Source organism: Anas platyrhynchos, chromosome 1 (assembly GCF_047663525.1).
Source record: "Anas platyrhynchos isolate ZD024472 breed Pekin duck chromosome 1, IASCAAS_PekinDuck_T2T, whole genome shotgun sequence".
NCBI classification, from domain to species: Eukaryota; Metazoa; Chordata; class Aves; order Anseriformes; family Anatidae; genus Anas; species Anas platyrhynchos.
In genome coordinates, this window is record NC_092587.1 from 25,838,230 (window position 1) to 25,865,647 (window position 27,418).

General features: G+C 51.3%; 1 protein-coding gene across 1 annotated transcript; it reads left to right on the forward strand.

Moving 5' to 3' along the window:
- The first annotated feature begins 368 nt into the window (after positions 1 to 368).
- LOC140001566 (uncharacterized) lies at positions 369 to 12,835 on the forward strand. Its single transcript, XM_072033386.1, has 15 exons — positions 369 to 2,021; positions 2,761 to 2,875; positions 3,118 to 3,291; positions 3,380 to 3,486; positions 3,971 to 4,108; positions 4,489 to 4,637; positions 4,783 to 4,844; positions 5,454 to 5,609; positions 6,552 to 6,704; positions 7,647 to 7,799; positions 8,370 to 8,516; positions 10,194 to 10,376; positions 10,768 to 11,007; positions 11,964 to 12,033; positions 12,707 to 12,835. Exons 1-14 carry the CDS (start codon positions 1,825 to 1,827, stop codon positions 12,015 to 12,017), a joined length of 2,028 nt encoding a protein of 675 aa, XP_071889487.1. The 5' UTR covers positions 369 to 1,824; the 3' UTR covers positions 12,018 to 12,033; positions 12,707 to 12,835.
- Positions 12,836 to 27,418: the final 14,583 nt, after the last annotated feature.

A 27,418-nucleotide genomic window follows, 5' to 3' on the forward strand; every position in this document is an offset into this window, starting at 1 on the left:
GGCAAGTGTTGGCAGACTTCCTCCACCTTGGTAGAACCACGCCTTGTTTCCTGGACTGGGACGTCCTCTGCTCCACCTTCATCTGATCTGTAATAATGTTCAGCTGTGAAAACAGGGAAACGCACAATAAGAGGGAAATGCTTAAGGCAGGAACACATTTTCACCTCCAACTTCAAGCTTTTCAGAAGTTAGTGAAAGAAATTCCACAGGCTCCACGCAGAACATCTGAAGGGAACCTGCAAAGGACTATTGCACACCAGTGTTGTTAGCCTTAGTCCTCTGCAGCCCGCTTCATCCTCGAGTGTCCCTACTCCCTAAGCATTCAAACTGGGCATTCTTTGGAAAACTACTCCTAAAATACAGCTAAAACTACTCCTAAAATACAGAAGGCCCTGCAGAGTGACCTGGACAGGATGCTTCGATGGGCAGAGGCCAATGGGATGACGTTCAACATGGCTAAGTGCCGGGTCCTGCACTTTGGCCACAACAATCTCATGCAGCGCCACAGGCTTGGGGGAGAGTGGCTCAAGAGCTGTGCAGAGGAAAAGGATCCGGGCGTGTTGGTCCATGCTGGCCTGAACATGAGCCGGCAGTGTGCCCAGGTGTCCAAGAAGACCAGTGGCATCCTGGTTAGTATCAGGAACAGCACAGCCGGCAGGAACAGGGAGGTGATTTTTCCTCTGTCCTCTGCTCTGGTGAGGCTGCACCTTGAGTACTGTGTTTGGCTTTGGGCTCCTCAGTGCAAGAAGGACATCGAGGCCCTGGAACGGGAAGAGGGCTGCGAAGCTGGTGAGGGGCCAGGAGCACAAGTCCTGTGAGGAGCGGCTGAGGCAATTGGGGTTGTTTAGTCTGGAGAAGAGGAGGCTCAGGGGAGACCTCGTTGCTGTCTACAGCTACCTGAAAGGAAGGTGTGGCGAGCTGGGGGTCCACCTCTTCTCTCAGGTAACTAGTGGCAGGATTGGAGGGAATGGCCTCAAGCTGCACCAGGGGAGGATAAGCTTATAAATTAGGAGACATTTCTCCTCAGAAAAAGCAGTCGGGCATTGGAGCGGGTTGCCCAGGGAGGTGGTGGCGTCACTGTCCCTGGGGGTGTTCAAGGAAAGGTTGGACCTGGCGCTTAGGGACGTGGGTTAGTGAGTGACAGTGGTAGTAGGGTGATGGTTGGACCAGATGATCCTGAAGGCAACTTCCAACCTTAATGATTCCGTACAAGTGCAGAGAACAACCCTGTATGGGCTGCTGCAGGGAATGTTAGCTCCATCCCAGCCAGACCCAGTACAACTGGGGCAGGTGCCAGCTCAACCATGGCCCCAGGGAAGTAATGCAGTGCCCTTGCCAGCCAGGCATGTTCTCGGTGCCTCCTGAGGAGCCCAGCCCCGTCGCATGGCCCCAGATCCCCATCCACACTGCGGAAGAACGTCAACTGAGGCACAAAGAGCTCTGAAGGCAGGAGCCAGAAACTGCCGCAGTCACTGCTGGAGTGTGGGGCAGTGTGGCCCTCCAACTTAAGGCGACACCTAGGGACGCTCTGGTGACGCCTAGTGACGCCCCTGGTGACGCCCATTGTGACGTAATGTGACACAATGCTGAGACACAGTACAGTGCCCCCAGCAGTGCTCAGTGCTGTTGCCTCTGCTGTGGGAGCAACAGCACTGCCCTGGCTGGGAGTCTCGGTGCGTCCCTGCCCTGCCTGGAAGCGCCAGGCCACAGCCGCTGCTCGGGGCTCGGCTCCCCTGCCCCTGCGCCTGTCCGTGTCGGACCCAAGCAGGGCCCGCAGGGCTCCGGTGGCCCCAGCTGGGCTTGTGCCCACATCCTTGCTGCAGCATGAAGAGGCTCCTGGGGCACCAGGAGCGTCCGATGCCCAGCAGCACTTTGCTGTCCAGAGACAGCGATGCCCACCAGCTGCCAGAGGAGGGCCTGCATGGGCTGCACCGCGCGGCTGCCCGTGGCGACCTGGCCCGGCTGAGGAAGCACTGGTGGCTGAAGAGACTAGGCAAAAACCGTCTGGACCAGGCAAAGCGGTGAGGGGCTGGGGGGCATCTTAAAGGCTCGGGCTGGGATCGCTCTCCTGTGGCGTGCGAGCTTCAGCCTGGTGCCACTGCGTACGCGGCTCTGGCACCAACCCTCCTTCTGCAGCAGGTGTCAGCAAGAGCTGAGGCGATGGAGGGCTGAGACGGGGCCTCGTCCGGCCAGGCAGTCACTGGCACTGGACATAGTCAGGGGAACGTGCTCCTACCAGCCCTTGGCAAAGCCTTCACCCTGCGCGGAGAGACGGCTGAAGCGCAGGGCAGAGTCAGGAGCACGCAGCAAGGGCACCGCCTCCCCTGGAACCCTGGGTCAGAGCTGATCACTGCGAGGGCTTTTCCCTCTCAGCTGGCAGAGGGGAAAAATCCAGCTTTGCTTGGAATTGCTGGGGCGGCTCGAGCGCTGCTCGAAGGGTGTCCTGCCGACCGCCACCGCCCTGTCCTCTCCCTGTGGGGTTGTTTAGCGGCCGCTCGGGCATTAGCAGTTCTCTCCTGTCTGGTGGGTGATCAGCGTCGGGGCGTTCACCGCCCTTCTGCTGCTTTTGTGCCATTTTGATTGTGGAAAAACTCGGAGGCTTACACGGACTTCACAGTCTTCATGGAGTTCCACAGCCTCCAAAGCTTACGTTCCACTTGGCATTGGCAAGTGGAGACTTGTGGCCCTGTGCGTGTTCCAGAGCCGGGAGTGATTTCGGGCACTGCCTGCCTGTGGAAAGCTAATTTATTTTGGTTTTAGGACACCTCTGCACCTTGCTTGTGCGAACGGCCATGCAGATGTTGTTCGATTCCTGGTGCAAGAGAAGTGCCTGCTGAACCTTTGCGACAACACTGGCAGATCGCCACTGATGAAGGTATGTGGAACACGTTACTCTGCTCTAAGTGGGGCTTTATCGATTGTGCTTCAAGTGACAAGTGTCTTGCTGCATTCTTCACACCAACCTGTAGAGAAACCTGAAAGTTGCAATCGGCACGTAATAGGCGTACACGAGCTCGTCTTGGAAGACGCTCTTATCTTCCAGCACTGGGAAGCTGCTGTAGCTGTGACAGAGTGAAACATGGCACGAGTCCTTCCTTTTCTTTGTGTTGTTTGCAGGCAGTGGAGAGCCAGCATGAAGAATGCGTGGCGATTCTGCTAGAGCACCATGCCGACCCAAACCTGGAAGGTTACAGAGGCAACTCTGCCCTTCACCTGGCTGCCGCAGCTCCCAACACATCTCTAACAGAGATGTTAGTTGAGCATGGTGCACGCCTTGAAGCAAAGAACTGGGTAAGTTTTGAATTTGGGTAGCGCTGCTCTTTGGGAAAGGCACCTAATTCATCTGGGCTGTTCTGACTGGGATTCTTTATCCTTTCAGGGGGGAAATACCCCGCTTCTTCTTGCCATCTCCAGCAATCATAAAGAGATGGTAAACTTTCTTCTTCAAAAAGGAGCGACTGTGTGTGCTAAAAATGACTTTGGAAGGTGAGGCATTGCTCCAAAGTGCATGCGGGTCTCCTTAGCATTGTCACTGGAAGGATCAGGAGAGAGAGAGTCAGTGTTGTCCGAGAGACAATGGGTATTAAGTGAAACAAGAGGCCTTCCCAGAGCTGCTTAGGAGAAACCCTCTCGGCATGAGGAAGGTTAATCGGGAGCAGGTGGTGCCAGGGGTTTGAGCAGCCTCCATCCTTGGAGGCTTTGAAGAGCAGCATAGAAGAAGCCTTGAGCAACGTGGTCTGGACCCGTGGTCTGGGCTGAGTCTGTTCTGGGGAGGCAGTTGGCCAGGAGGCGTCCCGAGGTGCCTTCCAGCCTCAGTCCTGCAACACTCCCCTGTGTGTGGCTTTGCTTTCCCTGAGCTTGTAGGAATCGGGGAGGGAATTGTTTGGGGAGTAAACAGGGATTACAATAACAACAACACAGAGCCTGCAAATGCTGCTATGTTTCATATATCATCTTTTGGATGCTTTAGGACTGCTCTTATGCTTGCCGCTTCTGTTGGGGAAATGGATGTAGTAGACCTACTTCTTTCCTACGGTGCTACCATTACTTGCAAAGATGTTGCTGGCTACACGGCTGTGGATTATGCTCTCCAGTCGGGACACATTGGGTGAGTGTTTTGTACGTCGCTGTTAGAGCGGCTGAGTTGTCAGAGTGTCCATGCTGATTTGTCACCCTCTGTGGTAGATGCATAAAGTTTAATGAAAAGAAAATTAGAAATCCCGCTTGCGTTACTAAGCCCAGTTCCACTCCACTGGCCAGGAAAGAGGCGCCTGTTCTTTCAGTGGGGATCTTACCAGTGTCCCTTCAGATAAACCCTCAAAGAGATCCCTGGTGGCGTAGCAGGTCCACCATCGTGGGGAGACTGACACCGCACACAGACAGTTCTGAACCGGTTCCAAGTCAGTTGCTGTCCTCGGCAAGAGCAAGGATCCTGGGCAAGGATGTTTTGGATCTGACTGCCTGTACGTTCTCTCTTTCTACGCGTAGCATTGCCAGGAAACTGGTAGAACGCGCACACTGCGAAAAGACGGGAGAAGCTTCTGCTGATGCTGCACAAGACACAGCAGTCCCCAGCAGATTTTGCCCTCTGACGACTGAGCGTTTTCTATTTCACACACGTGCTTTGGATGGAGAAGGTAGGATCCTGTAGTGTGGAAGAGCTGATGAGGACTGTGGCCTGACGTCAGACCCTTTCCCTTATTTGGGGTCAGGGCTTGACTGGCAGGGAAACGCAGAGTGCCAGGAATGCTCACACTGTCTTGCTTCGTCCATCCCTTGTAGGCGCCCTGCCAGCTGTAGGAGCAGAGCAGGAGGAAGAGGCTGAATTGCCCACGGATCACAAGGTACTTTCTGTGAAGGACCCACTGGCTGCCACTTGGCTCGCTTACTTTGGGGCAAGTTTACCTCTGGGCTCGCTTCCCTCTGTTGCTGCCTCTGCCACATGGTTGTGACTGGGGGCCCTTGAACTACTTGTGCTCCAGCCCAGCTCTTCAGTTTGCACTGAGCTGGTGAAACTGCTAGGAGACCTGGGTCCTGCTGCAGCCGGCCGTTCCGTTACAGTTCCAGTCGAGGGGAAGCATATTCTACATAATGAAGCAGCAAAGGTTCTTCCTGCTGCTTAAAATCTTCTGAGCTTCTCAAAAGAACTGGCCATAAGTGGATTATTGCTTTTGACCGTACGCCACCAGCACTAAAATAACCTTTAGATGGACAAGTTTTAGGCCAACAACCAAGGGATAGCAGAGCATGGCTCATACAGAGAGCTGCTGATAGTTGAACCTAAGAAAGATGGAGAGAGGTTCCCAGCTGCGCAGATGCCTGGTGCTTGTGTGCGCCTGACCCTTCATTTCACTCAGAAGACTAACCTAATAGTAGAACAAAGAGTAAAAGCACGGCTCATATTCCCATGTTCTCACTGACTTTCTCACACTCACGGAACCCCATTTCTTTAGGATCGAGACAGAGAGCTGCAGCTGGAGCTTCCTGTTGCTCTTCAAAGACTATTAAGGTTACAAGAAGCCACACGCGAATATACTGAGAGCCAGCGCAGTGACATGGAGAAAGGCATACAGTACTTGCGAGCACAACTGAACGTATTTAAAGCTGAGGTATGTAAAGGCTGCACTATAAGGATAAATCTGAGGGTGGTTGCCCTTTCTCTGCCCTTCTTCCCCCTCTCTGCTGCTGACCAACACAGAAAGCTCTTTGGGGAGCTTTTTGCAAGCTGGAGGGGCAAGGCAGTGCATTAGGAGCCCCCTTCTGGTGGGGAGGTATGACCAGAGTAGTTTGCTGTCTGTAAAAACTCGCTTCTAAAAAAGGTTGGCCAAGCTGCTAGGAGACCTGGGTCTCACTGCAGCTGGCCTTTCAGTTAGAGTTCCAGTCGAGGGGAAGCATATTCTACATAACGAAGCAGCAAAGGTTCTTCCCGCTGCTTAAAATCTTCTGAGCTTCTCAAAGGGGCTGGCTGGGAGTGGCCTGTTGCTTTTCACCATACCTCACCAGCGCTCTGGTAACCTTCACGTGGCAATTTTTAAGGCCAACAACGAAGGCATACCAGAGAATAGCACTGAGGGCTTGCAGCTCTGCTTTCAGTGTGCATGCCTTGGTTGCGAGCATGTTCTCAGAAGCTGCAGGGAGATTCCAGGCCATGCTTAAGCTCTGGCAGAAGAAGTCTGGCCTCTGCTTTGCAAGTGCTGAAATGCCCCTGGAGGCAACAACAGGTCTGCAGAGTCCATTCTCCGCTGCCCGCCTTTTTGTGTAGGCAGAAAGCCCCTGCCCAGTCTCTCAGCCTATGTTCCAAGAAGAGAAAAAACCTTAAGCCTCCCCTGTGTTTTAAGAAACAGAAACCCTCACAAAGAGCTGCTGGTGGTTGACGCTAAGAAAGATGGAGAGAGGTCCCCAGCTGTGCAGATGCCCGGCGGTGGCGCGCTTCCAATGCTTTGTTTCAGGCAGAAGACTGACCTCGTTGTAGAAGCTAATGAGTAAAAGCACAGCTCATATTCCCAGGTTCTCACTGACTTTGTCATGCTCACGGAACCCCATTTCTTTAGGATCGAGACAGACAGCTGCAGATGGAGCTTCCTGGTGCTCCTGAAAGTCTGTCTGTGTCAGAAGCCCCACCTGAGGCTACTGAGAGCCAGCGCAGGGACGATGAGAAAGATGCAGAGCGCTTGCGAGAGGAATTGAGAACGGCTAAAGCTGAGGTATGGAAAGGCTGCACTATAGGGATAAATCTGAGAGTGGTTGTGCTTTCTCTTCCCTTCTTCCCCCTCTCTGCTGCTGACCAACACAGAAAGCTCTTTGGGGAGCTTTTTGCAAGCTGGAGGGGCAAGGCAGTGCATTAGGAGCCCCCTTCTGGTGGGGAGGTATGACCAGAGTAGTTTGCTGTCTGTAAAAACTCGCTTCTAAAAAAGGTTGGCCAAGCTGCTAGGAGACCTGGGTCTCACTGCAGCTGGCCTTTCAGTTAGAGTTCCAGTCGAGGGGAAGCATATTCTACATAACGAAGCAGCAAAGGTTCTTCCCGCTGCTTAAAATCTTCTGAGCTTCTCAAAGGGGCTGGCTGGGAGTGGCCTGTTGCTTTTCACCATACCTCACCAGTGCTCTGGTAACCTTCACGTGGCAATTTTTAAGGCCAACAACAAAGGCATACCAGAGAATAGCACTGAGGGCTTGCAGCTCTGCTTTCAGTGTGCATGCCTTGGTTGCGAGCATGTTCTCAGAAGCTGCAGGGAGATTCCAGGCCATGCTTAAGCTCTGGCAGAAGAAGTCTGGCCTCTGCTTTGCAAGTGCTGAAATGCCCCTGGAGGCAACAACAGTTCTGCAGAGTCCATTCTCCGCTGCCCGCCTTTTTGTGTAGGCAGAAAGCCCCTGCCCAGTCTCTCAGCCTATGTTCCAAGAAGAGAAAAAACCTTAAGCCTCCCCTGTGTTTTAAGAAACAGAAACCCTCACAAAGAGCTGCTGGTGGTTGACGCTAAGAAAGATGGAGAGAGGTCCCCAGCTGTGCAGATGCCCGGCGGTGGCGCGCTTCCAATGCTTTGTTTCAGGCAGAAGACTGACCTCGTTGTAGAAGCTAATGAGTAAAAGCACAGCTCATATTCCCAGGTTCTCACTGACTTTGTCATGCTCACGGAACCCCATTTCTTTAGGATCGAGACAGACAGCTGCAGATGGAGCTTCCTGGTGCTCCTGAAAGTCTGTCTGTGTCAGAAGCCCCACCTGAGGCTACTGAGAGCCAGCGCAGGGACGATGAGAAAGATGCAGAGCGCTTGCGAGAGGAATTGAGAACGGCTAAAGCTGAGGTATGGAAAGGCTGCACTATAGGGATAAATCTGAGAGTGGTTGTGCTTTCTCTTCCCTTCTTCCCCCCTTTCTGCTGGTGACCAACACAACGGGCCTTTGGAGGAGGAGAGCAAGACAGCACCGCTGCTGACCTTTGGGACTTAATGGAACATCTGCTATATCCTCCGTATCCTTGCAACCACACATCAGCTTTGACCTAGAGAGAAAAGGCCTTCCTCCAGCAGCTCTGTCAAAGTGGCCTCCTGAGGCACTGTTTCCAAAGCTTTCAGAGTAACGGCAGGAAGAGCATTGGTTGCTCGTGCCTACTCCGTTCTGCACTGCAGCGCTTCCCCCAACACACACACAATAGGCGTTCTTTCTGGTGTCTGGGTAGAGGCGTGTTTGATGTCCCACGAGCAGAGGAGCATTTCGGGCAAGAGCGTCCCTAGCACCTTTCAGGCCAGTCTCGTCTCCCTGCAGAAGAACCGAGGAAGGATGGAAACTTGGGGAATCCTTTGCTTTCAATACCAAGTCAGAAGGTGACAAACACCATCTTGACGCCCTACCCCTTTGTGCTTTGCTCTCCACAGCTCAAAGAACTTTCGCAGCAGCTGGAGATGGAGTCTGAAAAACGCAGGCAGCTAGAAGCACAAAATTGCGACCTGCAAGAAGAGCTGTCTGCTCTGTGTGGCTCTCAGGAAAAACTGGAGAAGACCAATGGCCAGCTGCAAGAAGAGGTGGCATACATATTTGTATTTGGGGTCTTGCCCCTCTTTCTTTCTGTGAGGTGTTGTTCTCCACTGGTGCAGAAGTCCCCGTGAATTGTGTATGGAGCCTATGGAAAAGGCTTACAAGCAGAGCACTGTCTTACAGAGGCAAAATGTCTTAGTACTAGCTCTGAGGTTAAAACGGAGTGCTGAGAACTGGTGTCGTCCAGATTAAAATGAACGGTTGACCTGGGGCAGTTTCTGGCTTCTGCCTTGACAACTGCTGGTAGTGAGGAGGCAGAGTGGCCTGCCCTTAGTGAGGCTGAGCCCTTGAAACTGGCTATGTGATAGGTAAACATGAGCTCTGGATTCTGCAGGATTTTGTCTTTTTTTTTTTTTTTTTTGTCTGTTAATGTTCATGCCTGTGTTGTTCTTTGCCATGCTGCTTCTTGTATTGTGAGTTGTCTGTTCTCTCCTTGGTGCTCCTTCTGTTGTCATACGTAGCAGGTGAACGCAGATGCAGTTGTCGTTATGAGTCAAAATGAACGTGCAGAGCAGTATCTGTGGGGGCACTCTGAGGGCAGGCTGCTCTGTGGAGGAAGGACGAGCTGAGAGTCACAGCAAGGCTGGCGGGCTCAGTGGCTTCACAGGCCATGGCACTTTTCAGTTCTGGCAGGTGCAACTCCACCTGTCTGAAGTTGGCTCTGCCCAAGATCACTTCTGGAGCCCTGTCTTAGGAGTTGAGACAGTGACGTTTTTGTAACTTGCCGCTCACCAGCTGCTGTCTCAGGCCGTCTTTCCCTAGCCATGGGCACCCTGATGTCGAGGACCAAGAAGTGCTTTTGAGCTGCCATGGGTGTCTTGTTCAGTTGCATGGAACCCTTTAGCTACCTTTCCCCTCGTTACTGAGAGGTGCTGCTAAGGCACACGTGTGCTTTAGAAGGTTCTGTAGAAGGACTCAAGTGCCCTTGTGGTGGCCCATTCTTAGTCCAAAGGCTCGTAGCATTCTCGTGGCTTCACTGCCATTAGAAGAGTGCTGTTATTTGAGAGGAAATAGCATTGTGTGTAGGCACTGTAATATGAAGATTCATTTAGCTTTTGATTTTTTTTTATTTTTGAGGGTTTCTGTTTTTCTGTTTTGTTTGGTTTTATTTTGTTTGTTTGTTTGCTTTCTATTTATAATAGGCAGGAACCTCCCGAGTGTATTTTTAGTAGGTATAAAAAGGGTATATTTCTGGAGGAGGAGAGCAAGACAGCACCACAGCTGACCTTTGGGACTTAATGGAACATCTGCTATATCCTCCGTATCCTTGCAACCACACATCAGCTTTGACTTAGAGAGAAAAGGCCTTCCTCAAGCAGCTCTGTCAAAGTGGCCTCCTGAGGCACTGTTTCCAAAGCTTTCAGAGTAACGGCAGGAAGAGCATTGGTTGCTCATGCCTACTCCGTTCTGCACTGCAGCGCTTCCCCCAACACACACACAATAGGCGTTCTTTCTGGTGTCTGGGTAGAGGCATGTTTGATGTCCCACGAGCAGAGGAGCATTTCGGGCAAGAGCGTCCCTAGCACCTTTCAGGCCAGTCTCGTCTCCCTGCAGAAGAACCGAGGAAGGATGGAAACTTGGGGAATCCTTTGCTTTCAATACCAAGTCAGAAGGTGACAAACACCATCTTGACGCCCTACCCCTTTGTGCTTTGCTCTCCACAGCTCAAAGAACTTTCGCAGCAGCTGGAGATGATGTCTGAAAAACGCAGGCAGCTAGAAGCACAATATTGCAACCTGCAAGAAGAGCTGTCTGCTCTGCGTGGCTCTCAGGAAAAACTGGAGAAGACCAATGGCCAGCTGCAAGAAGAGGTGGCATACCTCAAAGATCTCCTGAAGACTTCCAAGGTGAGTCTCGTGCAAAAGCAACAGCATGAGACAGAGATAAGAAAGGGCCTGAAAAGGAACAAGTGCTCATACCAGAAGTCGCAGGACATATTTGTATTCGGGGTCTTGCACCTCTTTCTTTCTGTGAGGCGTTGTTCTCCACTGGCGCAGAAGTCACTGAACTGAACAGAATTATGTATGGAGCCTTTGGAAAAGGCTTACTTTCTCCTCCTGAGAAATAGGATCGTTGCCCTGTGGTAGTTTCCGTGTTCTGCCTTGACTGCTGGTGGTAGTGAGGAGGCGAGTGCCGTGCCCTCAGTGAGGCTGGGCCCTTGAAACTGGCTATGTGCGACTGATGGGGGGATGGTTCTCTTCTTCTTTGTGGTGATGGAAGTTTCATTATCTGCTTCAGACACGGGCAGCCTCCCCAGACATGCATGAACTGTCAAGATCTCCTCCTTGTGCTTCTCCGAGCAAGAAGCCAACGCACAGAAGCAGACATGCTGACTCTGAAGAGGACGATGGAGGGAGAAAGACACTGCAAGAGCATACTTTTCCAGATGAGTCCATTGAGGCAAAACTGGAAAGGTACAAGCACTACTGTCAGGAGGAACGAAAGCTCAGAAGACTTCCAGAGAAAAAACCTGCAAAGGTATGTGCAGACTGCTTTTTGGAGTGAGAGCAAGATGCTGCTTTTTCCTTGTACATTCTCCTCCTAAGAACCCTCTTGTATGCCTGGTCAACATGATGTCAGTAAATATGCCTACAATTGCACAGTCCCTGTCTGCGCCTGCTCCCCGTGGGGTCCCTCTCACAGGATGCTGTCCTTCCTGAACTGAGCCTGCGGGGGCTGTCCACAGGCAGCGGCTCTTCAAGCACTGCTCCCACACGGCTCTGTACCACGGGGTCCATCCCCCAGGAGCAAATTGCTCCAGCACAGGTCCCCCATGGGTGGCAGCTCCCCCTAGCCCCCCTGCTCCTGCGTGGGCTCCTCTCCACGGGCTGCAGCTCCGGCCCGGGGCCTGCTCCCATGGGGGCTCTCCATGAGCCACAGCCTCCTCCAGGCCACAGCCACCTGCTCCACCGGGGGCTCCTCCACCCATGGGGGGGCTGCAGCGTGGAGATCCTTCTCACAGAGGCCACCTCTGCAGCCCCGTGCAACCCAAACCCTGCCATGTACACCCAATACAGCGATGTAAGGCAGAAAAGAGGAACTGCATGTCCTATTGTCGTGGCAACAAACTAAGAATGCTTAAAGAAGTATGAGCCTTCTAGAGAGCAGAACCTGATTCTGTGAAGTCTATGGCTTTGGCTGCCATTTCGGCAGCAAGTCTGAGATTGGAGTTTTCCTTAGGCAGGGGAGGATATCCCTGACTCTTTATGCAGCTGATGCATCTTCCAGAAGAAGCCACATAAATCCACAGCATCGGTGATACTTTTGCACCATGGATGCAGGCTCTCCAAAAACCTCAAATCAAATGATGTTTTTGTGTTTAGACGCCATTCATCCCTTCCACTCTCAGAAGTCAAATGCTGGTCAAAGACCTGGAGAGCAGCTTTGCCAAACTGTAACCAAATATAATTCTTGCATGCATCTGACTTTTTCAGAGCTCGTCAGAGTCTAGACAAAAACAAGCTAAGCTCCACCCGAAGCACCACTGAAGCCTGCGTGCCTAAGGTCAGCATTCATAAATGTTATTCTCAACCTCTCTGAAAGAATATCTGTGAGCAAGCTTACGCTTCTGAGCCTCAAGTTAGAATCCCTTTTGTGGGTCCAAAACACACCGTCTTTATGCTAAAACAACTGCTAAGCATCAGAAGAGTACACAACTGTATGGGGGAGGGCTGAAGACCTCTGGTCATTGGGGGGTGTGCAAAATACAGAGTGCCCTTCTTCTTCTGCAAAGCCATAAGGGAAAGAGTGAAGGGAAAGAAAGGGAGAATAAACAAAATGACCGTACAAATGGTAATGAGAGAACAGGCACCAGACAAAGACATGCCACACCGAAGGCTGCGGTAGGGCCAGGTGGCAGCACGAACATGTTTGCCTTTTCAAAGGCAGATCCTTTTCAGCCTTTTCAAGTGAATTCGGAAGCTGCATTTTAGGAGTAGTGTTCCAAAGAATGCCCAGTTTGAATGCTTAGGGAGTAGGGACACTCGAGGATGAAGAGGGCTGCAGAGGACTAAGGCTAACACTGCTAAGCAAGAGTAGTTTGCAGGTTAGCTCACAACGTTCCGTTTGTAGCTTCTGGAATTTCCTTCACTAACTTTTCACATACTGGTAATTGGAGGTGAAAACATGTGTTCTTGCCTTGTGCATTTCCTTATTTTGCATTTCCCTATTTTCACAGCTGAACATTATTACAGACCAGATGAAGGTGGAGCAGAGGACGTCCCAGTCCAGAAAACAAGGCGGTTCTGTGCAGATAACAGCCCGCCTTTAATTCCAAGTTCTGTCGCCCACCTTGTCATTTAATAAACCATGTCATGTAGTGCGGGTCTTTGTCTTCTTCTCTTCTCCCTGTTAGAAATGGCTCAGGATTCAAATTAGGATTAAATAAAAAAAATAAGATTTATTAAAAGAATATAAAAGAATAGAGGTTAGCAAACAGCACTGGGTGCACTGGGAGTCTCCGTTCCAGCAGGATGCACCCCAGTTACATCAAGCAGCTGATTTTTATGCTCCTAGACTAATACATATTCATTAATACTTCTAAAAAAACCAGGTTATTATAATTAGCTTCCGGGGTCCAGTCCCTCCTACTGGAGCATGCGCATCAGTCTCCTCTGGGGGTGTCTAGGGGTCTTTCATGCTGAAGGCTCGTAGTCTTCCTCTCCAAGTCCTTCCCCTTTGTACTCCTTTGGCATCGTACCAAGTTTATAGAACATTTTCTGCAGGTCTTGTCTCCCAGCTGTCCTTCAGCTTCTTTTTTTCTTCTTCTTAGTATCTTGGCCACCTGGCCAAATACCAGAGGTTTGCATAGTATCCCATAACAGTCACTAGTTGTTATCAGTTCTTCTGAAACCCCCAGACATCAAAGACTTCATACAAACACAAATAACTTTCCTATTGACACTTCACCAGTAATTAAAACATTCTTCACCAGCCATTCACAGGGAGAGTCACACCTATAGCAGTGTTAAGTTAATCTCGAAGAAGACAGAAAAAAAAAGGCTGTAACTGTTAGAAACAGAAGTCCGGAATAACAAAAGCAAACAGGTTCATAAATTTGAGGAGTATTTTCTGAAGACTTGATAGATTGACTAGAATGAGGGGGAGACTGGGACACACTGCATCTGTGGTTCAAGAATTAAATTGCTAGTGCAGGGCCCAGAGGCAGACAGGACTGTTCTTTATGGACACGAATTGCTAAAACATTCCTCACATGCCTTCCGGGCTTTGCTTCTCCTCTCCCATGGCCATGTGACCATTCCCTCTGATTCCTTCTGCTTGTCTCCCTTGCTGGCCAGGAGCATCCTCTGAACAGCAAATGTGTTATTTCCGTTGTGACAGTCAGACCAAGCCTTTTGCAGATGTGTCTTGTGAGTTTCACAGTACCAAGGGAAACTCAGGGGCAAGCTAGGGACAAGGGCTTGGGATGGCCAAAGGGAGAATACACAAAGACAGAGGTGTCATTTGCCTCCTGTGGCTAGAAATGGTTCCCTTGCAAAAGGGATAGCCCACGACAAGCGGGGGACCTCAACCACACTGTCCATGAGGCTGGCAGAGAGCTTTAATGCTGTGGCCGGATTTCTGAATGCAGGGCAAATGATTTGTAGGCTTTAAACCAGCATCCTCTGAGCAAGGTGTTCTTCTGGGAAGGAGACTCGGGCTCTCCCATATAAAGAGATCTTCTGACACTCATCTGGCAAATTCGGGGAGGGCTGAAGGGATAGAGGAAAACACCACCTGCGTGCCCACTGCATCCAGCAATTGCCTCAGTCCCCTGAAGTCCCTTTTGGTAGCCTCCACGCTTCTCTCAGCAATTTCATCACTGCCAGCCTGAATTCTCACTAATGGGGAAAAATCGGAGGGGCTAACAAGGTCAGGAAGTTTCCTGGGAATGGCCTTGACCCAAGCCCCAGGTAGGCTGCAGACTTCCCTATGGGTAGGGTCTACCTAACATACGTGACCCTCTGTTCCCTTCAGAAGGGAGTCGCCTACAACCATTACCCTTCTTTCCTTCTGGCTGGAGGAAGTCTTGAAGCATGGAGTCGACTTGCCAGGTCCTTGTGGCTCCCTCGCCTGCCTCCAGTGACCTCGATGAGGAAAAGCGCCTGGCCACCGTGATCCCCTGCTCCGCCACAGCACGCGACTGCCTCGGACTGTGAACCTCTATGGAGGGAGCAAAAGAAGGGGGCAGGGGGCACTTCTCATCCACTGTGAAGGATTCACATTGCAAGACTTCTTGTTGGCCTATGCAGTGACTGTGGGACACACCTCTGCGGTGGTTTTACTCCGGTGGGCAGCTGAGCTCCACCACAACCGCTTGCTCACTCCCCCTCCTCGAAAAGAGGAAAGGGCTCAAGGGTTGAGACAAGAACGGGGAGATCACTCAACAATTATTGTGAAGGGCAAAACAAACTCAGAGTATGGAAATCAATAAAACCTATTGGCTATTATTAACAAGCTACAGAAGTTAGAAACAAAGGAAAGAAACCAAAACCACCTTCCTCCCATCCACCCTCTTCCACCTTCTTACCCCAAAGAGCATGGGGGAATGGGTGCTGCGGTCAGTCCCTGATGCTTTTGTCTCCACCGCTCCTTCACGGTCACCCTCTGCCCCTGCTCCACATGGGGTCCCTCCCGCGAGATGCCCCAGACAGAGCCTGCGGGGGCTGCCCACAGGCAGCAGCTCTTCAAGCACTGCTCCCGCATGGCTCGGTACCACAGGGTCCATCCCCCAGGAGCAAACTGCTCCAGCACGGGTCCCCCACGGGCATCAGCATCCCCCAGACCCCCTGCTCCTGCGCGGGCTCCTCTCCACGGGCTGCAGCTCCGGCCCGGGGCCTGCTCCTGCGGGGGCTCTCCATGGGCCGCAGCCTCCTCCAGGCCACAGCCACCTGCTCCACCGGGGGCTCCTCCACCCATGGGGGGGCTGCAGCGTGGAGATCTGCTCCATGCGGGACCCATGGGCTGCAGGGGGACAGCCTGCTCCACCAGGGGCCTCTCCACGAGCTGCAAGGGAACTGCTGCTGCGTGCCTGGAGTACCTCCTGCCCTCCTGCTGCACTGAGCTTGGGGGCTGCAGGGCTGGTTCTCACCCCTCACTCTCCCAGCTGCAGTTGTGTCACTGTGTGCTTTGTTTGTTTTCCCTTTCTTAAATATGCTCTCACGGATGCACAAAGAGCAATTTTTGGCTCATCTCTGGCCAGCATCAGGTCCCTTTGGAGCCAACGGAATCTGGCCCTTATCTAACATGGGGCACCTTCTGGACTCTTCTCACAGAGGCTACCCCTGCAGCGCCCTGCAGATAAAACCTGGCTATGTAAACCCAATACTCCTATAGGAAGAGATCTTCTGCCATTCCTCTGGCAAATCTGGGGAGGGCCATCGCTGGGGAGGGCACCCAGACGGTCTGGAGCACGGGAACACCTTCAGCCGCTGTCACCAATGCAGCAGCACCACTGTGGCAGCACAAGTGAAGAATGGCCCCGCAGGAGCTGGACGTCAGGGGGGGACTGTCCCTGCATGTGGGCACGGTGCTGCCCCGTGCCTGGGAGAGTGCGGGGGTGAGCCAGGACAGCTGCCAGATCAACCGCAGCCATGGATGGGGAAGTAATGCTGTGCCCCTGCCAGCGGCAGGAATTAGAGGGAAAGGTCAAATGAGTAGGGGAGGGGAGAAGCAAAGCCCAGAAGGGAGAAGAGAAGACGACAAAGACCCGCACTACATGACATGGTTTATTACATGCCAAGGTGGTGGGCGACAGAACTTGGAATTAAAGGCAGGCTGTTATCTGCACAGAACCGCTGCGTTCTTGCCAGCATGGTGGGGGCAATGGCTGCTCTTGCTCACTGCCTGGAAACTGCCTGAATTAGGGGGCTGAAGGCAAGTGTTGGCAGACTTCCTCCACCTTGGTAGAACCACGCCTTGTTTCCTGGACTGGGACGTCCTCTGCTCCACCTTCATCTGATCTGTAATAATGTTCAGCTATGAAAACAGGGAAACGCACAATAAGAGGGAAATGCTTAAGGCAGGAACACATTTTCACCTCCAACTTCAAGCTTTTCAGAAGTTAGTGAAAGAAATTCCACAGGCTCCACGCAGAACATCTGAAGGGAACCTGCAAAGGACTATTGCACACCAGTGTTGTTAGCCTTAGTCCTCTGCAGCCCGCTTCATCCTCGAGTGTCCCTACTCCCTAAGCATTCAAACTGGGCATTCTTTGGAAAACTACTCCTAAAATACAGCTAAAACTACTCCTAAAATACAGAAGGCCCTGCAGAGTGACCTGGACAGGATGCTTCGATGGGCAGAGGCCAATGGGATGACGTTCAACATGGCTAAGTGCCGGGTCCTGCACTTTGGCCACAACAATCTCATGCAGCGCCACAGGCTTGGGGGAGAGTGGCTCAAGAGCTGTGCAGAGGAAAAGGATCCGGGCGTGTTGGTCCATGCTGGCCTGAACATGAGCCGGCAGTGTGCCCAGGTGTCCAAGAAGACCAGTGGCATCCTGGTTAGTATCAGGAACAGCACAGCCGGCAGGAACAGGGAGGTGATTTTTCCTCTGTCCTCTGCTCTGGTGAGGCTGCACCTTGAGTACTGTGTTTGGCTTTGGGCTCCTCAGTGCAAGAAGGACATCGAGGCCCTGGAACGGGAAGAGGGCTGCGAAGCTGGTGAGGGGCCAGGAGCACAAGTCCTGTGAGGAGCGGCTGAGGCAATTGGGGTTGTTTAGTCTGGAGAAGAGGAGGCTCAGGGGAGACCTCGTTGCTGTCTACAGCTACCTGAAAGGAAGGTGTGGCGAGCTGGGGGTCCACCTCTTCTCTCAGGTAACTAGTGGCAGGATTGGAGGGAATGGCCTCAAGCTGCACCAGGGGAGGATAAGCTTATAAATTAGGAGACATTTCTCCTCAGAAAAAGCAGTCGGGCATTGGAGCGGGTTGCCCAGGGAGGTGGTGGCGTCACTGTCCCTGGGGGTGTTCAAGGAAAGGCTGGACCTGGCGCTTAGGGACGTGGGTTAGTGAGTGACAGTGGTAGTAGGGTGACGGTTGGACCAGATGATCCTGAAGGCAACTTCCAACCTTAATGATTCCGTACAAGTGCAGAGAACAACCCTGTATGGGCTGCTGCAGGGAATGTTAGCTCCATCCCAGCCAGACCCAGTACAACTGGGGCAGGTGCCAGCTCAACCATGGCCCCAGGGAAGTAATGCAGTGCCCTTGCCAGCCAGGCATGTTCTCGGTGCCTCCTGAGGAGCCCAGCCCCGTCGCATGGCCCCAGATCCCCATCCACGCTGCGGAAGAACGTCAACTGAGGCACAAAGAGCTCTGAAGGCAGGAGCCAGAAACTGCCGCAGTCACTGCTGGAGTGTGGGGCAGTGTGGCCCTCTGTCCTGGTTTCAGTTAGAACAGAATTAAGTTTCTTCCTAGTAGCTGGTGGAATGCTGTGTTTTGGCTTAGGATGAGAAGAGTGCTGATAACACCCCGATGCTTTAATTGTTGCAGAGCAGTGCTTATACTAAGCCAAGGACATCTCAGCCTTTTGCTCTGTCCTGCCAACGGGCAGGCTGGCGGTGCAGTAAGAGCTGGGAGAGGACAGACCCAGGACAGGTGATTCAAACTAGCCAAAGGGGTATTCCATACCATCTGACCTCATGCTAAACAATATATAGGGGTGGCTAGCTGGGGGGAGGGGGCCGGACTCCTCGGGGTTAGGCTGGGCATTGGTCAGCGAGTGGTGAGCAATTGCATTGTGCATCACTTGTTTGTACATATTATTATTACTTTCCTATTATCACCATTGTATTATTATTGTTATTATTATTTTTGTTATTATTATTTTCCTGTCTTATTAAACTGTCTTTATCTCAACTCACGGGCTTCACTTTCCATTTCTCTCCCCCGTCCCAGAGAGGGAGCCCCTCCTGGGACGGAGTCACCCCTGGGTGAGCGAACGGCTGCGTGGTGTTTAGCTGCCGGCCGGGTTAAACCACGACAGTCTTTTTGGCGCCCAACGTGGGGCCCGAATGGTTGAGATAACGGCAGATCTGACCAGAGTGTGTTAAACTAAAATTGGTGTAAGGATTAGACCTTCTTAATAGTCACTTGTCATGATGCTGATTGCTTTAATCTCAACTCTGCTGCGCCTGTTTTCCAAATTGAGTATTATAGTACATTATTTTCCGTATTTGCTCTCTGTAGTGTTGTTTATCCTCTCCGGGCCCTGGTTTCAGATCATTATGGTACTGAGTGTTATAGCAATGGCTTATGAGACGATAAGATATCTGGTCATGACTCTAACTTGGTATTTATACTCAGTAACATCGTGGACTCTGTACTTTGGAAACAGTATCTTGGGAACTATTAGCAATTGTACCTATTGTTTTTCTCCATTAGAGAGTCAATCCGTGGAGGGGAAAGGGGAAGATATTTTTTCTTACTTGATTACTCTCCCTTTCTCCTTCACCACCCCTGTATCCTCCTGGATCACTCTGCCTTCCTCCTTCACCACCTTCTTATCCCCTGAGCTTGTCACAATAGCTCTCCAAGATATTGAATATTCTTGGGATACTCAGACTACCATAGTCTTGTTGTTCTGCCTCATGAATGCACTTCAGATTCTGCTTAAAGTTAAACAACTACTTAGGAAGCTCATCCGGAGATCTGCCCGGAGGCAGTATAGTTGTGGGTGGCAGGGAGTATGGGTGGATATGGGCAGGCATCTAGAACAGTTGGCACCCCCAGTGTTTTGGAAATTCACCCCTGAACAATGGCAAAATCCTCAAAAACTGGCAGAATGCTTGAAAAAAAGGTGTCATGATTCTGGCAGTTCCAAAGTAACACAAATCTTTGTAACGTGCTGGGGCCTGGCTCATGCCTATCGAGCTGCCATTGATACTGCTATTAACTTAGTGACAGACCCTGCGGCCACTCCAAGCCCTGTGACAGATCCAACGGCCACTGTGACCCCTACAGTGGACTCTGCAGCCGCTCCAGCTCCGGTTCCTGCAGCTGCTCCAGCTCCGGTTCCTGCAGTCGCTCCAGTTCCAGCTCCTGAAGCCGCTCCAGCTCCAGCTCCTGCCGCTACTCCAGTCCCAGCTCCTGCAACTGCTCCAGCTCCAGCTCCTGCAGCCGCTCCAGCTCCAGCTCCTGAAGCTGCTCCAGATCCAGCTCTTGCCGCTGCTCCAGTGCCAGTTCCTGCAGCTGCTCCAGCCCCAGCTCCTGCAGCCGCTCCAGCTCCTGTGGCCGTGTCAGAGAAACGAGCTGTAGCAGTGCAAGTTGACCCTGCAGAGGGTATTCCAACCTCTGTGGCAGACCCTGTAACAAAGTCAGAGAAACAAGCAGTAGCAGTGCAAGCTGCCCCTGTAGAGAAGGTGAAAAAATGGTATAGAGATTCAGGTCATTTAGAACGCAGAGAGTCTTCTGCCAAATCTAGGTATAGAGATGACGGAGATGACGACGACGCTGGGCCATCAAGGATTCAGGAGGAGGAAGATGAGGATGCCGAAAAATCAACAGTAACTACCCGAAGCCTAAACGAGCGTGAGCTACGAGATGTGCGAAAAGATTTTGGTTGCTGTATAGGTGAGCAGCTTGTCACCTGGCTGCTCCGGTGCTGGGACTCTGGAGCCAATTGTGTGGAATTAGACGGCAGGGAAGCCAAGCGGCTGGGATCCCTTGCTCGAGACGCCGGCATTGACAAAGCAATTGGAAATGGAGCACAATCCACCAGCCTCTGGAGGCGTCTCCTCTCAGCTGTGAGGGAAAGGTATCCCTTCAAGGAAGAACTTTTATGTCTACCAGGCAAGTGGACCACTATGGAGAAGGGAATCCAGTACCTGAGGGAATTAGCCGTACGGGAAGTGATTTATGAGGATCCAGACCTCAGACAAACACCCAAAGACCCAGATGAAGGCAGGTGTACATGACCCATGTGGCGGAAGTTTGTACGGAGTGCACCATCATCATATGCCAGCTCATTGGCAATAATGGCCTGGAAAGAGGATGAGGAACCCACAGTGGATGAAGTGGCTAAACAACTCTGGCAGTACGAAGAAAGTCTCTCCTCTTCCTTACAGGCCTGCGTCTCAGCTGTGGAGAAACTTTCTGAAGAGGTCCACCAACTTAAAGAGAATCTATCTTCCCCCCAACCTGAACCAACCAGTGTCCAACGACCGAAAGAGAACACTTGGGAGAAACTTTCTGAAAAGTTTCACCAACTTGAAGAGAGATTATTCTCCTCCGTACCTGTACAAAGCAGTGTCTCAGCTATCAGGGGTAGGCGTTCACCCACACAAGGAAGACGATATGGTGGGTACTCACCCCGTGCCACCCTGTGGTTTTACTTACGAGACCATGGAGAGGACATGAGAAAATGGGATGGAAAATCTACCGCGACCCTAGAGGCACGGGTACGTGAATTGCAAAAGAAAACAATTGGGAAAAAGGGATTCTCCGAAAAGTTTGCTGCTCCAACTTCCAGCAGACAGTCCTTCAAACACAGAAACGAAGAAGATTCTGACCAGGATTAGGGGGGCCCTGCCTCCAGCCAGGGGGAGGAAAGGGACAATCGAGTTTATTGGACTGTGTGGATTCGATGGCCTGGCACATCACGCGCACAGAGGTATAAGGCTTTAGTAGACACCGGTGCACAATGTACTATAATGCCATCGAGCTATAAAGGACCAGAGCCCATCTATATTTGTGGAGTGACAGGGGGATCTCAGCAGTTGACTGTATTGGAGGCTGAAGTGAGTCTGACTGGGAATGAGTGGGAAAAGCACCGCATTGTGACTGGCCCGGATGCTCCATGTATCCTTGGCATAGACTATCTTAGAAGAGGATATTGCAAGGACCCAAAAGGGTTCCGGTGGGCTTTTGGTATAGCTGCCTTAGAGACAGAGGGCATTAAACAATTATCTACCTTGCCTGGTCTCTCAGAGGACTCCTCTGTTGTGGGGTTGCTGAGGGTCGAAGAACAGCAAGTGCCAATCGCTACCACAACTGTGCACCGGCGGCAATATCGCGCTAACCGAGACTCCCTGATTCCCATCCATAAGCTAATTCGTCAATTGGAGAGCCAAGGAGTGATCAGCAAGACTCATTCACCTTTCAATAGTCCCATATGGCCAGTGTGAAAGTCTAATGGCGAGTGGAGACTAACAGTGGACTATTGCGGCCTGAACGAAGTCACGCCACCACTGAGTGCTGCAGTGCCGGACATGCTGGAACTTCAGTACGAACTTGAATCGAAGGTAGCCAAGTGGTATGCCACAATTGATATCGCTAATGCATTTTTCTCCATCCCTCTAGCAGCAGAGTGCAGGCCACAATTTGCCTTCACTTGGAGGGGAGTCCAATATACTTGGAATAGGCTGCCCCAGGGGTGGAAACACAGCCCTACCATTTGCCATGGACTGATCCAGTCTGCACTAGAGCAGGGGGAAGCTCCTGAACACCTGCAGTACATCGATGACATTATTGTGTGGGGTGACACAGCAGAGGAAGTTTTCGAGAAAGGGAAGAAAATAGTCCAAATCCTTCTGAAAGCCGGTTTTGCCATAAAACATAATAAAGTCAAAGGACCTGCACAAGAGATCCAGTGTTTAGGAATAAAATGGCAAGATGGACATCGTCAAATCCCAATGGATGTGATCAACAAAATAACAGCTATGTCTCCACCAACTAACAAAAAAGAAACACAGACTTTCCTAGGTGTTGTGGGGTTTTGGAGAATGCACATCCCAAATTACAGTCTGATTGTAAACCCGCTCTACCAAGTAACCCGTAAGAAGAATGAGTTTGAATGGGGCCCTGAACAACGACAAGCCTTTGAACAAATCAAGCAGGAAATAGTCCAAGCAGTAGCCCTTGGGCCAGTTCGAACAGGACCAGATGTAAAGAATGTGCTCTACACTGCAGCCGGGGAGAACGGCCCCACCTGGAGCCTCTGGCAGAAAGAACCTGGGGAAACTCGAGGTCGGCCCCTGGGGTTTTGGAGTCGGGGATACAGAGGATCTGAGGCCCGCTATACTCCAACTGAAAAGGAGATATTGGCAGCATATGAAGGAGTTCGATCTGCTTCGGAGGTGGTCGGTACTGAAGCGCAGCTCCTCCTAGCACCCCGATTGCCAGTACTAGGCTGGATGTTCAAGGGAAGGGTCCCCTCTACGCATCATGCAACTGATGCTACATGGAGCAAGTGGGTTGCACTGATTACTCAGCGGGCTCGAATAGGAAACCCCAGTCGCCCAGGAATATTGGAAGTGATTATGGACTGGCCAGAAGGCAAATACTTTGGGATATCATCAGAGGAGGAGGTGGGTCATGCTGAAGAAGCCCCACTGTACAACCAGTTACCAGAGAATGAAAAGAAATATGCCCTGTTCACTGATGGGTCCTGTCGTATTGTGGGGAAGCAGGACCAGTGTTGTTAGCCTTAGTCCTCTGCAGCCCTCTTCATCCTCGAGTGTCCCTACTCCCTAAGCATTCAAACTGGGCATTCTTTGGAACACTACTCCTAAAATGCAGCTTCCGAATTCACTTGAAAAGGCTGAAAAGGATCTGCCTTTGAAAAGGCAAACATGTTCGTGCTGCCACCTGGCCCTACCGCAGCCTTCGGTGTGGCATGTCTTTGTCTGGTGCCTGTTCTCTCATTACCATTTGTACGGTCATTTTGTTTATTCTCCCTTTCTTTCCCTTCACTCTTTCCCTTATGGCTTTGCAGAAGAAGAAGGGCACTCTGTATTTTGCACACCCCCCAATGACCAGAGGTCTTCAGCCCTCCCCCATACAGTTGTGTACTCTTCTGATGCTTAGCAGTTGTTTTAGCATAAAGACGGTGTGTTTTGGACCCACAAAAGGGATTCTAACTTGAGGCTCAGAAGCGTAAGCTTGCTCACAGATATTCTTTCAGAGAGGTTGAGAATAACATTTATGAATGCTGACCTTAGGCACGCAGGCTTCAGTGGTGCTTCGGGTGGAGCTTAGCTTGTTTTTGTCTAGACTCTGACGAGCTCTGAAAAAGTCAGATGCATGCAAGAATTATATTTGGTTACAGTTTGGCAAAGCTGCTCTCCAGGTCTTTGACCAGCATTTGACTTCTGAGAGTGGAAGGGATGAATGGCGTCTAAACACAAAAACATCATTTGATTTGAGGTTTTTGGAGAGCCTGCATCCATGGTGCAAAAGTATCACCGATGCTGTGGATTTATGTGGCTTCTTCTGGAAGATGCATCAGCTGCATAAAGAGTCAGGGATATCCTCCCCTGCCTAAGGAAAACTCCAATCTCAGACTTGCTGCCGAAATGGCAGCCAAAGCCATAGACTTCACAGAATCAGGTTCTGCTCTCTAGAAGGCTCATACTTCTTTAAGCATTCTTAGTTTGTTGCCACGACAATAGGACATGCAGTTCCTCTTTTCTGCCTTACATCGCTGTATTGGGTGTACATGGCAGGGTTTGGGTTGCACGGGGCTGCAGAGGTGGCCTCTGTGAGAAGGATCTCCACGCTGCAGCCCCCCCATGGGTGGAGGAGCCCCCGGTGGAGCAGGTGGCTGTGGCCTGGAGGAGGCTGTGGCTCATGGAGAGCCCCCATGGGAGCAGGCCCCGGGCCGGAGCTGCAGCCCGTGGAGAGGAGCCCACGCAGGAGCAGGGGGGCTAGGGGGAGCTGCCACCCATGGGGGACCTGTGCTGGAGCAATTTGCTCCTGGGGGATGGACCCCGTGGTACAGAGCCGTGTGGGAGCAGTGCTTGAAGAGCCGCTGCCTGTGGACAGCCCCCGCAGGCTCAGTTCAGGAAGGACAGCATCCTGTGAGAGGGACCCCACGGGGAGCAGGCGCAGACAGGGACTGTGCAATTGTAGGCATATTTACTGACATCATGTTGACCAGGCATACAAGAGGGTTCTTAGGAGGAGAATGTACAAGGAAAAAGCAGCATCTTGCTCTCACTCCAAAAAGCAGTCTGCACATACCTTTGCAGGTTTTTTCTCTGGAAGTCTTCTGAGCTTTCGTTCCTCCTGACAGTAGTGCTTGTACCTTTCCAGTTTTGCCTCAATGGACTCATCTGGAAAAGTATGCTCTTGCAGTGTCTTTCTCCCTCCATCGTCCTCTTCAGAGTCAGCATGTCTGCTTCTGTGCGTTGGCTTCTTGCTCGGAGAAGCACAAGGAGGAGATCTTGACAGTTCATGCATGTCTGGGGAGGCTGCCCGTGTCTGAAGCAGATAATGAAACTTCCATCACCACAAAGAAGAAGAGAACCATCCCCCCATCAGTCGCACATAGCCAGTTTCAAGGGCCCAGCCTCACTGAGGGCACGGCACTCGCCTCCTCACTACCACCAGCAGTCAAGGCAGAACACGGAAACTACCACAGGGCAACGATCCTATTTCTCAGGAGGAGAAAGTAAGCCTTTTCCAAAGGCTCCATACATAATTCTGTTCAGTTCAGTGACTTCTGCGCCAGTGGAGAACAACGCCTCACAGAAAGAAAGAGGTGCAAGACCCCGAATACAAATATGTCCTGCGACTTCTGCTATGAGCACTTGTTCCTTTTCAGGCCCTTTCTTATCTCTGTCTCATGCTGTTGCTTTTGCACGAGACTCACCTTGGAAGTCTTCAGGAGATCTTTGAGGTATGCCACCTCTTCTTGCAGCTGGCCATTGGTCTTCTCCAGTTTTTCCTGAGAGCCACGCAGAGCAGACAGCTCTTCTTGCAGGTTGCAATATTGTGCTTCTAGCTGCCTGCGTTTTTTAGACATCATCTCCAGCTGCTGCGAAAGTTCTTTGAGCTGTGGAGAGCAAAGCACAAAGGGGTAGGGCGTCAAGATGGTGTTTGTCACCTTCTGACTTGGTATTGAAAGCAAAGGATTCCCCAAGTTTCCATCCTTCCTCGGTTCTTCTGCAGGGAGACGAGACTGGCCTGAAAGGTGCTAGGGACGCTCTTGCCCGAAATGCTCCTCTGCTCGTGGGACATCAAACATGCCTCTACCCAGACACCAGAAAGAACGCCTATTGTGTGTGTGTTGGGGGAAGCGCTGCAGTGCAGAACGGAGTAGGCATGAGCAACCAATGCTCTTCCTGCCGTTACTCTGAAAGCTTTGGAAACAGTGCCTCAGGAGGCCACTTTGACAGAGCTGCTTGAGGAAGGCCTTTTCTCTCTAAGTCAAAGCTGATGTGTGGTTGCAAGGATACGGAGGATATAGCAGATGTTCCATTAAGTCCCAAAGGTCAGCTGTGGTGCTGTCTTGCTCTCCTCCTCCAGAAATATACCCTTTTTATACCTACTAAAAATACACTCGGGAGGTTCCTGCCTATTATAAATAGAAAGCAAACAAACAAACAAAATAAAACCAAACAAAACAGAAAAACAGAAACCCTCAAAAATAAAAAAAAATCAAAAGCTAAATGAATCTTCATATTACAGTGCCTACACACAATGCTATTTCCTCTCAAATAACAGCACTCTTCTAATGGCAGTGAAGCCACGAGAATGCTACGAGCCTTTGGACTAAGAATGGGCCACCACAAGGGCACTTGAGTCCTTCTACAGAACCTTCTAAAGCACACGTGTGCCTTAGCAGCACCTCTCAGTAACGAGGGGAAAGGTAGCTAAAGGGTTCCATGCAACTGAACAAGACACCCATGGCAGCTCAAAAGCACTTCTTGGTCCTCGACATCAGGGTGCCCATGGCTAGGGAAAGACGGCCTGAGACAGCAGCTGGTGAGCGGCAAGTTACAAAAACGTCACTGTCTCAACTCCTAAGACAGGGCTCCAGAAGTGATCTTGGGCAGAGCCAACTTCAGACAGGTGGAGTTGCACCTGCCAGAACTGAAAAGTGCCATGGCCTGTGAAGCCACTGAGCCCGCCAGCCTTGCTGTGACTCTCAGCTCGTCCTTCCTCCACAGAGCAGCCTGCCCTCAGAGTGCCCCCACAGATACTGCTCTGCACGTTCATTTTGACTCATAACGACAACTGCATCTGCGTTCACCTGCTACGTATGACAACAGAAGGAGCACCAAGGAGAGAACAGACAACTCACAATACAAGAAGCAGCATGGCAAAGAACAACACAGGCATGAACATTAACAGACAAAAAAAAAAAAAAAAAAGACAAAATCCTGCAGAATCCAGAGCTCATGTTTACCTATCACATAGCCAGTTTCAAGGGCTCAGCCTCACTAAGGGCAGGCCACTCTGCCTCCTCACTACCAGCAGTTGTCAAGGCAGAAGCCAGAAACTGCCCCAGGTCAACCGTTCATTTTAATCTGGACGACACCAGTTCTCAGCACTCCGTTTTTACCTCAGAGCTAGTACTAAGACATTTTGCCTCTGTAAGACAGTGCTCTGCTTGTAAGCCTTTTCCATAGGCTCCATACACAATTCACGGGGACTTCTGCACCAGTGGAGAACAACACTTCACAGAAAGAAAGAGGGGCAAGACCCCAAATACAAATATATCCTGCGACTTCTGCTATGAGCACTTGTTCCTTTTCAGGCCCTTTCTTATCTCTGTCTCATGCTGTTGCTTTTGCATGAGACTCACCTTGGAAGTCTTCAGGAGATCTTTGAGGTATGCCACCTCTTCTTGCAGCTGGCCATTGGTCTTCTCCAGTTTTTCCTGAGAGCCACGCAGAGCAGACAGCTCTTCTTGCAGGTTGCAATATTGTGCTTCTAGCTGCCTGCGTTTTTCAGACATCATCTCCAGCTGCTGCGAAAGTTCTTTGAGCTGTGGAGAGCAAAGCACAAAGGGGTAGGGCGTCAAGATGGTGTTTGTCACCTCCTGACTTGGTATTGAAAGCAAAGGATTCCCCAAGTTTCCATCCTTCCTCGGTTCTTCTGCAGGGAGACGAGACTGGCCTGAAAGGTGCTAGGGACGCTCTTGCCCGAAATGCTCCTCTGCTCGT

Coding starts and splice junctions, on each gene's coding strand:
- LOC140001566 (XM_072033386.1), top strand. CDS start 1,825: ATGAAGAGGCTCCTGGGGCACCAGGAGCGTCCGATGCCCAGCAGCACT. Junction 2,876..3,117: donor GCAGATCGCCACTGATGAAG/GTATGTGGAACA, acceptor TGTTGTTTGCAG/GCAGTGGAGAGCCAGCATGA. Junction 5,610..6,551: donor TGAACGTATTTAAAGCTGAG/GTATGTAAAGGC, acceptor CCATTTCTTTAG/GATCGAGACAGACAGCTGCA.